Source organism: Scyliorhinus torazame, chromosome 7 (assembly GCF_047496885.1).
Source record: "Scyliorhinus torazame isolate Kashiwa2021f chromosome 7, sScyTor2.1, whole genome shotgun sequence".
NCBI classification, from domain to species: domain Eukaryota; kingdom Metazoa; phylum Chordata; class Chondrichthyes; order Carcharhiniformes; family Scyliorhinidae; genus Scyliorhinus; species Scyliorhinus torazame.
Genome location: NC_092713.1, coordinates 238,832,269 through 238,844,956, shown reverse-complemented (window position 1 = coordinate 238,844,956; position 12,688 = coordinate 238,832,269). Strand labels below are relative to the sequence as shown.

Sequence of the window (12,688 nt, the reverse complement as noted above, 5' to 3'; positions counted from 1 at the left end):
CGTGTTGAAATCCCCCCTATTATCAAGCTTCCTACCTCCAGGTCCGGGATGCGCCCCAACATACGCTTCATAAATCCAGCATCGTCCCAGTTCGGGGCGTATACGTTTAACAATACCACCCACGCCCCCTGCAGCCTACCGCTCACCATCACGTATCGACCTCCATTGTCCACTACAATAATCTTGGCCTCAAACGACACCCGCTTCCCAACCAGTATTGCCACCCCTCTGTTCTTTGCATCCAGCCCCGAATGGAATACCTGTCCTACCCATCCCATTCTTAACCTTACCTGGTCTGCCACCTTCAAATGTGTCTCCTGAAGCATGACCACGTCTGCCTTCAGTCCCTTTAGGTGCGCGAACACTCGGGCCATCTTAACCGGCCCATTCAGGCCCCTCACATTCCACGTTATCAGCCGGATTGGGGGGCTTCCCCCCGCCCCCCCCCCTCACCGCCGCGCTGGCTGCAGCATTCCAAATCTCACCCCCTTCCTATGTAGCACCGCCTTGGCCCGATTAAAACCAGCTCTCTTCCTTGCCACCTCCGTACTCCAATTCTGATAGATTCGGATCTCCGCATTCCCCCACCTGCTGCTCCGCTCTTTCTTGGCCCATCTCAAGACACACTCTCTGTCCATGAAACGATGAAACCTCACCACTATCGCCCTTGGCGGCTCGTTGGCCTTGCGTCTCCTCGCCAGGACCCGATGAGCCCCATCTAGTTCCAGGGGACTCGGAGAGGCCTCGCACCCATCAGCGAATTGAGCATCATGCTCACATATGCCCCGGCATCGGCCCCCTCCACCCCTTCAGGGAGACCCAGAATCCGAAGATTCTTCCTCCTCGACCTGTTCTCCAGGTCCTCGAATCTTTCCGCCCACCTCTTGTGCAGCGCCTTGTGCGCCTCCATCTTCACCGCCAGGCCCAAGATCTCGTCCTCGTTCTCTGCGGCTTTTTCCCGCACCTCCCGGATCTCCGCCCCGTGGGCCTTCTGGGTCTCCTTTAGCCCCTCGATCGCCGTCAGCAGTGGCGCCACCACCTCTTTCTTAAGCTCCTCCACGCAGCGCCTGAGAAACTCCTGCTGCTCCGGCCCCCATGCCGCTCGATCTCCGCCCTCCACCATCTTTTTTTTTCTCCCTCGCTTCTTTCGCTGCTCCAAAACCGCTTTTTTGACTGCTCCACTTCTGGTCCACTCCATATACTATGGAGGGGGATACCTTGCTCTCACCTTCCCACACGGGAAGTCGTCAAAAAATTTCCGTTGGGTCTCCTCTGGAGAGCCCAAAAGTCCGTTTTAGCGGGAGCCGCCGAAATGTGCGGCTTAGCTCCGCATAGCCGCAACTGGAAGTCACATTGCCAACCTTTTAATGTCTTCGGACCCCCGGGTCACTCCACAGGCCTAAACCTAAGATCGCTTCCTTCCTTCTCTCCATTCCCCAGCCATTCTATAATTATCACGTAATTTTCTCATTCTGATATTAGGCTGTTCAGTGCAGGACATCACATCACCAGAATAGGCATTAATACCAAAGGCTAAATTTTTCATTCCCCTGTCAATGGGTTTAAAGAGGCGGGCAGGGTAATGTAAAATACCCACCTACTCACCTGCCCTGATGTGAACTTTTACAGGAGGCAGCAGGGGAATTTGATAGCCATCTCCCCTTAGGTCAATTGAGGCTCTCAATGGAAAATTAATGGTCACATGAGGCCTTATCCCACCTCTGCCACTATTTTACCTGCAGCAGGGGTTGGTATGCGCCAAGTAAGTAGTCTGCCAGATTTAGCTACGTGGGCTCGTGTGATAACCCTCACAAGGACCATGGGGAATCACTTATCAATTTCCCTATGGGGGTTCGTGGAGTGCGAGTTTCCATGGTAACGGGCAAAGGCCCACCAAGTTGGGACTCATTACCGAGCCCTTTAAATGCAGTCCCAGACCCAGACTAGGAGCCCCGTTAGTCCTGGACTGGGACACTTGTGTCATATATCGGGGTGCGGCTTTACTTTTGTGGCCAGAATAAATCTGTTTACATCTTCCTCTTCGTGTCTCCTGGATTACTACAGCTGGTGTCAGGCAGGTAAAGATAGGACCTTCATGCAGGTATCTAGGGTTTATCAGAACCACGCCACCCCCCACCACCCCATTTCATTTTTGTTCTCCTCTCTTGGCCTCTCAAACTCACCCTCCTCCCTCCTTAACCCCCCTTCCTCACCAGGGCCTGTCAACCTGACCCAGGCAAAATGCCAATTACATTAGTGTCCAGCTCCAGTGACGATCTGCATTGGGGCCTGCCTGTAGTCCCAGCAGTGGCCACTACACCTGCCTGGCACTGCTGGGAGTATGGAGCTGCTGGCCATCTGATTGGCTGGCAGCTCTCTGAGGCGTTACATCGCATCCTTGAGGGCCAGAAACCTCACCTCCAACCTATTGTTGTCAATTTCTATGAAATGGTGGCAGGTGCCATCTTTTCCCTGGGCGGGCTTCCCACTGAGTTTTTTAGTTTGGGGGGGGGGGGGGGGGGGGGGCGATCATGGTGCACTGTAAATTCCAGCCCCAAATGAGAGCCAAATTGTAAACACATGTTAATAAACCTGTTTAATAAGATGAAAACGTCAGAGTTTCTGGTATGGTTTAATCACTGAATTGACGCCAAGTTTAACATTCAGTGCCTCTTGTCATGTTGGCTATCTGATATGATCTTGTGGGCTTGATGTTTTTCAATACATTTCAGAAAAATTCGCTTCTGAAATTAATCATGAAAGAGTACTGAAGTTTTCAAAGTTCAATGGCCTTCAATTCCATACATCCTTTAAAATTAAGAACCAGGAATAATGAGTTTCACAAGTCGAAGAATTAGATTTCACTGAACAGACTAAGAATGGATTGGTACTCCACAGAGAAGTCACTATTCACTGTGGAGAGCATATTCTCTATTCTCTACATATTCTCTTCAGAGGATAATTTTGCCTGCGTTAAGGTGCAGTTTCAAGCATATTTCATTGGAAGAATGTGAATTTATAATTCCATTTTTAATGGAAATTGAGTCATAGGAATTGCTGAACAAAAAACTAAATAAAATCAAACTAGTTAGCCTTTTAGCATCCTAATACAACAGGAATGGAGTTGTTGTTGAATCATAACAATCAATCTTAATTAGTCTACAACAGACACAGAAATCAAATGAGCAAATCTCCAGCGCAGGAGAACTTTGGGAACTAGAGGGCTGAAGTCACTTTTTCTCTCCCAAGCATGCTAGGCCTATGAATGACATGGCATGTCTCAATCACTTATACACTGTACCACAACATTTTATTTTCTGACAGGAATACAACTGATTTGCATTAGGCTGAAGCAATACAAACTGCTTCCATTGTCTCCATCAACATAGTTGGAATTGTAATAAGTTCACAGAGGCAGAAGTCCCTTCACCAGAATTCCTTTTGTTTACAAAACCGCCCGCCAGCCAGCCAACCAACCAACCAACCAACCAGCCAGCCAACCAACCAACCAACCAACCAACCAACCAACCAACCAACCAACCAACCAACCAACCAACCAACCAACCAACCAACCAACCAACCAACCAACCAACCAACCAACCAACCAACCAACCAACCAACCAACCAACCAACCAACCAACCAACCAACCAACCAACCAACCAACCAACCAACCAACTGCATTCCACTTGCTGTCTACACTGGGAGTGCAGAGAATCTGACACTCCCTGTTATATACAGAGAAAGGGGTTCCTTGATTGGGCCACTAATCAGGGAACTCATATTCTAATTGGTTAATCTCAAAGGTCTGGCCTAAGTCATTACACCAATATTGAGAGGAATTTTAACCCCTGCAAGAATGGATGAATTAGGCCTGGAAGGTAAAAAAATAAGTTATTTTTGCATTATGATTACAACACTCCTCCAATGTGCCTGGGTTTAACTGAGCTGAGCTTGGGGGCTGGATTCTCCACACGCTGACGTCGAAATCGTGGCCGGCGCGGGGGCGGAGAATCCATTTTCCCGCAAGGAATCGGGACCGGCACCGGTTCCACGATTCTGCGGGCCCCGAAAACGGCCTACTCAGGGAGTACGCTGCGCCGCCTCGGACATTCCTGGGGCCATTGCCAGAGGCCCGCTCCGCCCCCGACCGGCCAAAAAGTGCGGGGACCTGTATCTGCAGCAAAGGTTTCTAGAACTACGCCGGGTCCCTGCTAGCCCCCTGCAGGGCTAGGAATTTGTGGCCCTTTCATGCCAGTTTTTCTGGCGTGAAACGCCACAGTTCTGACGCCGGGGTGGGGACATAGTCCCAATAACAGAGAATCTAGCCCTAGATGTCTGCAAGTCGTCTGCTTGCTGCAGTCAGGATCTTAATTAAGTTCACACAAGTGGGTGTTTACTGATTATTGTTAAAGAGGTCATTTTAACATTGAATTTTACTTAGCTTTAAACTTAACATCTCCAGCACAAGCTTCCCATAACTTGGAAAACTCAACAGCTGAACAAAGGAAAGAAGGTCTCTTACCCAGCAGGTAAGTGTCTTTCCTAAACTGCTTATGGGCCAGAAGGAGTAGGAGTGCTTCACCATGATCCCTCAAGGAAGCCTGCTGCCCTCCTTATGATCCTGGCAGCACAGTTGCACAGTGGTTAGCACTGCTGCCTCACAGTGCCAGGAACCTGGGTTTGATTCTGACATTGGATGACTGTGTGGAGTTTGCACATTTTCCCCGTCTCAGAGACGGCTTCCTCTGGGTGCTCTGGTTTCCTCCCACAGTCCAAAGATGTGTACGTTAGGTGAATTGGCCATGATACATTGCCTCTTGGTGTCCAGGCTAGGTTATAGGAATAGGGTGGCGTGCACGGGCATGTGGATCTGGGTAGAATGCTCTTTCAGAGGGTCGGTGCTGACTTGATGGGCTAAATGTCCTTCTTCTGCACTGTAGGGATTCGATGATTCTAGGAGGGATGCTGCCCATAACCTGATCTCCACCAGGTTTGCACTCTCCACCCAACCTTCTAACCAGTTTCTCCTACAGCATTTCATCCACAATCTCCCCTCTACCTTCCACCCACAATCTCTCCCTCACCCTTCCACCCACATTTTTTGCCATGAACTTACATCAACTATCTCTCCCATGGTTTTGCATCAATGATCTCCCCCATTCTATTGACTCTCTATCTCTCTGAACTTCCATTCATGATCTCCACCCTCCATCCCCGTCCCGCTTCCAACCCTCCACCCATGGTCTCTCTGGTACTTACCCTGACTGCTCTGACCTTCCAGCTGAACAGCTAACTCGACTTTCAATCTGGCTGGCGGGAAAATGAGGGAAAAGAAAATAACAGGACCCTGCCATTAAATTAGGCAATGCCTACCGAATATCCAGGTTTCCTGGCCTTTCCCATCACTCCCCAATGCTACTGCCGTCCACCCTTCCTGTGAATATTTGGGGCCACTGCTTCCACTGATTTATTTTGCATTTACCCCTCTTCAAATACAAGTTAAAAGTCCTGTGATGCAGTGGTAGCATCCCTGCCTCTGAGCTAGAAGCGCCGGGTTCAGACTCACCCCCGGACTCGGTGGCCAATGAAGGTACGTTTATAACGCAGACAAACTGATTTAAGTATCAACCTGCAAAATCCTTCCAACACACCAATGGCAGGTGGTAAGAGCAGGCGAGACTCCTGATCGGCCATGCTTGACGCGGAGTGGTGCCCCTCACGCTATCAGCTTTAGCGACGTGCTAACGACCTGTTCCAGAAAGAAAATCACTATGGGAACAGATGAAAGTCTGCCTTGTGCATCACTAGGTGCGGAACTGAAACAACAACAAATAGAAGCTGGACCCTCTGGTTCTACTGATCTGGACAACGTGATTTAGTTTCTCATACATACCACTGAAGAATTCTCAGGGACTGTGGTTTGATAAGGAATGTTCAGAAAAATAGGATTCCGGTCAGGGACATCTTCTACATTAATAAATGCAAATGCAAAGTTTTTTCGAATAACATATTTTCCAAGATACATTCCACCATGGTCCTATGAAACAAATAATAAATCATTTGTAAGTCAAATAATTAGAAGAAAAAATAAGACATTTCAATAGAAATAATTCAACGATAGGCGGCATGTGGCGCAGTGGTTAACACTGGGACTGTGGCGCTGAGGACCCGGGTTCGAATCCCGGCCCTGGGTCACTGTCTGTGTGGAGTTTGCACATTCTTCCCGTGTCTGCGTGGGTTTCACCCCCACAACCCAAAGGATCTGCAGATTAGCGTGGCCAATCCACCTAACCTGGGTTTAAACTAATGTGGCAGGGGGATGGGAACCAAATGAGGAGGTTAGTGGACAGTAAGGAGGTAGTAACTAAAGCCTGTAAGGAACTAGATCATGAAATCAGCGTGACTAAGGGGAAGAGTAGGCAGGGAGCAGATGATGAACGCAAAGGGACTGGTGGTCTGAGGTGCATTTGTTTTAATGCAAGAAGTGTAGTAGGTAAGGCAGATGAACTTAGGGTTTGGATTAGTACCTGGGAGTATGATGTTATTGTTATTACTGAGACTTGGTTGAGGGAAGGGCATGATTGGCAACTAAATATCCCAGGATATCGATGCTTCAGGCAGGATAGAGAGGGAGGTAAACGGGGTGGAGGAGTTGCATTATTGGTCAGAGAGGATATCACAGCTGTGCTGAAGGAGGGCACTACGGAGGACTCGAGCAGTGAGGCGATATGGGCAGAGCTCAGAAATAGGAAGGGTGTGGTAACAAATTTTGAGGTTGTACTACAGACCTCCCAACAGCGAGTGTGAGATAGAAGTACAAATATGTAAACAGATTATGGAAAGATGTAGGAGCAACAGGGTGGTGGTGATAGGAGATTTTAATTTTCCCAATATTGACTGGGATACACTTAGTGTTAGAGGTCTAGATGGAGCAGAATTTGTAAGGAGCATCCAGGAGGGTTTTCTAGAGCAGTATGTAAATAGTCCAACTCGGGAAGGGGCCATACTGGACCTGGTGTTGGGGAATGAGCCCGGCCAGGTGGTTGATGTTTCAGTAGGGGATTACTTTGGGAATAGTGATCACAAGTCCGTAAGTTTTAGAATACGCATGGACAAAGTCGAGAGTGGTCCTAAAGGAAGAGTGCTAAATTGGGGGAAGGCCAACTATACCAAAATTCGGCAGGAGCTGGGGAATGTGGATTGGGAGCAGCTGTTTGAAGGTAAATCCACATTTGATATGTGGGAGGCTTTTAAAGAGAGGTTGATTAGAGTGTAGGACAGACATGTCCCTGTGAAAATGAGGGATAGAAATGGCAAGATTAGGGAACCATGGATGACAGGTGAAATTGTGAGACTAGCTAAGAGGAAAAAGGAAGCATACATAAGGTCTAGGCGACTGAAGACAGACAAAGCTTTGGAAGAATATCGGGAATGTAGGACCAATCTGAAACGAGGAATCAAGAGGGCTAAAAGGGCTCATAAATATCTTTAGCAAACTTGGGTTAAGGAAAATCCCAAAGCCTTTTATTCATATATATGGAGCAAGAGGGTAACTAGAGAAAGGGTTGGCCCACTCAAGGACAAAGGAGGAAAGTTATGCATGGAGTCAGAGAAAATGGGTGAGATTCTTAACGAGTACTTTGCATCGGTATTCACCGAGGAGAGGGACATGACAGATGTTGAGGTTAGGGATGGATGTTTGATTACTCTAGGACAAGTCGGCATAAGGAGGGAGGATGTGTTGGGTATTCTAAAAGGCATTAAGGTGGACAAGTCCCCAGGTCTGGATGGGATCTATCCCAGGTTACTGAGGGAAGTGAGAGAGGAAATAGCTGGGGCCTTAACAGGTATCTTTGCAGCATCCTTGAACACGGGTGAGGTACCGGAGGACTGGAGAACTGCTAATGTTGTCCCCTTGTTTAAGAAGGGTAGCAGGAATAATCCAGGTAATTAGAGACCGGTGAGCCTGACGTCAGTGGTAGGGAAGCTGCTCGAGAAGATACTGAGGGATAGGATCTATTCCCATTTGGAAGAAAATGGGCTTATCAGTGATAGGCAACATGGTTTTGTGCAGGGAAGGTCATGTCTTACCAACTTAATAGAATTCTTTGAGGAAGTAACAAAGTTGATTGATGAGGGAAGGGCTGTAGATGTCATATACATGGACTTCAATAAGGCGTTTGATAAGGTTCCCCATGGTAGGCGATGGAGAAAGTGAAGTCTCATGGGGGCCAGGGTGTACTAGCTAGATGCATAAAGAACCGGCTGGGCAATAGGAGACAGAGAGTAGTTTCTGAAAATGGAGAACTGTGACCAGTGGTGTTTCACAGGGATCCGTGCTGGTACCACTGTTGTTTGTGATATACATAAATGATCTGGAGGAAGGTATAGGTGGTCTGATTAGCAAGTTTGCAGATGACACTAAGATTGGTGGAGTAGCAGATAGTGAAGGGGACTGTGAGAGAATACAGCAGAATATAGATAGATTGGAGAGTTGGGCGGAGAAATGGCAGATGGAGTTCATAGAACATAGAACATAGAGCATAGAACATTACAGCGCAGTACAGGCCCTTCGGCCCTCGATGTTGCGCCGACCTGTGAAACCACTTTAAAGCCCATCTACACTATTCCCTTATCATCCATATGTCTATCCAATGACCATTTGAATGCCCTTAGTGTTGGCGACTCCACTACTGTTGCAGGCAGGGCATTCCACACCCTTACTTCTCCCTGAGTAAAGAACCTACCTCTGACATCTGTCCTATATCTATCGCCCCTCAATTTAAAGCTATATCCCCTCGTGCTAGATATCACCATCCGAGGAAAAAGGCTCTCACTGTCCACCCTATCCAATCCTCTGATCATCTTGTATACCTCAATTAAGTCACCTCTTAACCTTCTTCTCTCTAACGAAAACAGCCTCAAGTCCCTCAGCCTTTCCTCATAAGATCTTCCCTCCATACCAGGCAACATTCTGGTAAATCCCCTCTGCACCCTTTCCAATGCTTCCACATCCTTCCTATAATACGGCGACCAGAATTGCACGCAATACTCCAAATGCGGCCGCACCAGAGTTTTGTACAGCTGCATGGCTCCGAAACTCAATCCCTCTACCAATAAAAGCTAACACACCGTACGCCTTCTTAACAACCCTCTCAACCTGGGTGGCAACTTTCAGGGATCTATGTACATGGACACTGAGACCCCTCTGCTCATCCACACTGCCAAGAATCTTACCATTAGCCCAGTACTCGGTCTTCCTGTTATTCCTTCCAAAATGAATCACCTCACACTTTCCGGCATTAAACTCCATTTGCCACCTCTCAGCCCAGCGCTGCAGCTTATCTATGTCCCTCTGTAACATGTAACATCCTTCCGCACTGTCCACAACTCCACCGACTTTAGTGTCATCCGCAAATTTATTCACCCATCCTTCTACGCCCTCCTCCAGGTCATTTATAAAAATTACAAACAGCAGTGGCCCCAAAACAGATCCGTGTGGTATACCACTAGTAACTGGACTCTAGTCTGAACATTTCCCATCAACCACCACCCTTTGGACTTCCGGTTGCGGCTATGCCTAGGTAGGTCGCACGTTCGGCAGCTCCCGCTGGGAACGGACTTTTGGGCTCTCTAGAGGGGCCCCAACGGCAATTGTTTGACGGCTTCCAGTGTGGGAAGGTGACAGCAAGGTCCCCCCGACATTATATGGACTGGACCAGGAGTGGAGCAGTGAAAAAAGTGATCTTGGAGCAGTGAAAAGTGAGAGGGAGAAAAAACAAGATGGCGGCGGGTGGAGACCAAGCAGCATGGGCGCAGTGGTCGCAGGAGCAGCAGGAGTTTCTTAAACGCTGCATTGAGGAGCTGAAATCCGAAATGTTGGCGCCAATGAAGGCGGCGATCGAGAAGCTAGTGGAGACCCAGAAGGCCCAAGGGGCGGCGATCCGGGAGGTGCGGCAAAAAGCCTCGGAGAACGAGGACGAGATCTTGGGCCTGGCGGTGAAGGTGGAGGCGCAGCACAAGAGGTGGCAGGAAAAATTTGAGTACCTGGAGAATAGGTCGAGGGGGAAGAATCTTCGGATTCTGGGTCCCCCTGAAGGAGTGGAGGGGCTTGATGCCGGGGCAAATATGAGCACGATGCTCATATATGAGCCTTCCCGAGGCCCCTGGAGCTAGATGGGGCTCACCGGGTCCTAGCAAGGAGACCCAAGGCCAACGAGCCGCCAAGAGCTGCAGTGGTGAGGTTTCACCGCTTTATGGACAGAGAGTGTGTCCTGAGATGGGCCAAGAAAGAGCGGAGCAGCAGGTGGGAGAACACGGAGATCCGAATCTACCAGGACTGGAGTGCAGAGGTGGCTAAGAAGAGAGCTGGTTTCAATCGGGCTAAGGCGGTGCTCCATCGGAAGGGGGTGAAGTTCAGTATGCTGCAGCCAGCGCGATTGTGGGTCACGTTCCAGGATCGGCACCACTATTTCGAAACGCCTGATGAGGCATGGAGCTTTATACGGACTGAAAAGTTGGACTCAAATTGAGGGTTTGTTGTGGGGGATGTTTACTGTGTATATGGTGTTTATCACGTTTAGGGAATGTTTCTTTGGTTGGGTTTGATTGCTGGAAAGGAGCGCACACTGACTGCCAGGGAGGGGGAGGGGGGATTCTCACACTGGGGGGGGGGGTGGGGTCGATGGAATGGCGGGAGAGGCCGGGGTCAGCAGGAGTCAGCTGACTTACGTAAGTGTTATGGGGGGAGCAAATGGGCTAGATGTTGATCTAGCAGAGGGAGGGGGGCATAGGGTTGCTGCTGCATTGGCCAAAGGGGAGCTGGAAGTAGGAGACGCGGTCGGGGCGGGGGTCCGCCGTCCTGGGGACTGGAGGATGCGGGAGACGCGGGCACGTGGCTGGCCTAGAAAAGGAGATGGCTAGTCGGCGGGGGGGGGGGGGGGGGGGGGGGGGGGAAAGCCCCCCAATCCGGCTGATAACTTGGAATGTGAGGGGCCTGAATGGGCCGGTCAAGAGGGCCCGAGTGTTCGCGCACTTAAAGGGACTGAAGGCAGACGTGGTTATGCTCCAGGAGACACATTTGAAGGTGGCAGATCAGATCAGGCTGAGAAAGGGATGGGTAGGACAGGTATTCTATTCAGGGCTGGATGCGAAGAACAGAGTGTTTGCAATACTGGTGGGGAAGCGGGTGTCGTTTGAGACAATGAATATTGCAGTGGATAATGGAGGTCGATATGTGATGGTGAGCGGTAGGTTGCAGGGGGTGCGGGTGGTACTGGTAAACGTATATGCCCTGAACTGGGATAATGCCGGATTTATGAGGTGCATGCTGGGTCGGATTCCGGACCTGGAGGTAGGAAGCTTGATAATGGGGGGGATTTCAACACGGTGCTGGATCCAGCACTGGATCGCTCTAGGTCCAAGACGGGTAAGAGGCCAGCTGCGGCCAAGGTGCTTAGGGGGTCTATGGACCAGATGGGGGGAGTGGATCCATGGAGGTTTGTCAGGCCCCTGGCCAGGGAATTTTCATTCTTTTCCCACGTCCATAGAGCCTACTCACGGATAGATTTTTTTATTTTGAGTCGGGCGCTAATCCCGAAAGTGGAGGGAACGGAGTATTTGGCCATAGCCATCTCAGACCACGCCCCGCACTGGGTGGAGCTGGAGTTAGGAGAGGAGAGGGACCAGCGCCCATTGTGGCGTCTGGATGTGGGATTATTGGCGGATGAGGAGGTGTGCGGGAGGGTGCGAGGGTGCATTGAAAGATATTTGGAGGCCAATGACAACGGGGAGGTGCAGGTGGGGGTAGTCTGGGAGGCATTGAAGGCGGTGGTCAGGGGAGAGTTAATCTCCATCAGGGCCCACAGGGAGAAGAGAGAGGGCAGGAAGAGGGAGATGTTGGTGGGGGAGATCTTAAGGGTGGACAGGAGATACGCAGAGGCCCCCGAGGAGGGTCTACTTAGGGAGGGGCGGAACCTCAAGACGGAGTTCGACCTGTTGACCACAGGGAAAGCAGAGGCACAGTGGAGGAAAGCGCAGGGGGCGACGTACGAGTATGGGGAGAAGGCAAATCGGATGCTGGCACACCAGCTTCGTAAAAGGGAGGCAGCGAGGGAGATAGGTGGAGTTAAGGATAGCGGGGGGAATACGGTGCGGAGTGCGGTGAGAATAAAGGTATTTAGGGACTTCTATGGGGATCTGTACAGATCTGAGCCCCCAGTGGGGGAAGAGGGGATGCGACGATTTTTGGATCAGCTGAGGCTCCCAAGGGTGGAGGAGGAGGAGGTGGCTGGTTTGGGGGCGCCAATTGGGCTGGAGGAGCTGGTTAAAGGATTGGGGAGCATGCAGACGGGGAAGGCCCCGGGGCCAGATGGGTTCCCGGTCGAGTTTTACAGGAAATACGTGGACCTGCTAGGCCCGTTGCTAGTGAGGACTTTCAATAAGCCAAGGGAGGGGGGGGACCTTGCCCCCGACAATGTCCGGGGCGCTGATCTCTCTGATCCTGAAGCGGGACAAGGACCAACTGCAATGTGGGTCGTACAGACCAATCTCGCTCCTCAAGGTGGATGCTAAGTTGCTGGCGACAATCCGGGCAAATGCGAGGTGATACATTTTGGAAGATCCAATTCAAGAGCGAACTATACAGTAAATGAAAAATTCCTGGGGAAAATTGATGTACAGAGAGAT

At 50.2% G+C, this 12,688-nt stretch overlaps 1 protein-coding gene across 3 annotated transcripts in view; it reads right to left on the bottom strand.

The window, feature by feature from the left end:
* Positions 1–12,688, bottom strand: part of cdhr2 (cadherin related family member 2) — a 349,352-nt gene that overhangs the window by 110,648 nt on the left and 226,016 nt on the right. For all 3 annotated transcript variants that reach the window (XM_072512189.1, XM_072512190.1, XM_072512191.1), the window contains one exon: positions 5,895–6,038. In XM_072512189.1, the coding sequence (XP_072368290.1) occupies positions 5,895–6,038 (144 nt within the window). The remainder of the gene's footprint in view (positions 1–5,894; positions 6,039–12,688) is intronic.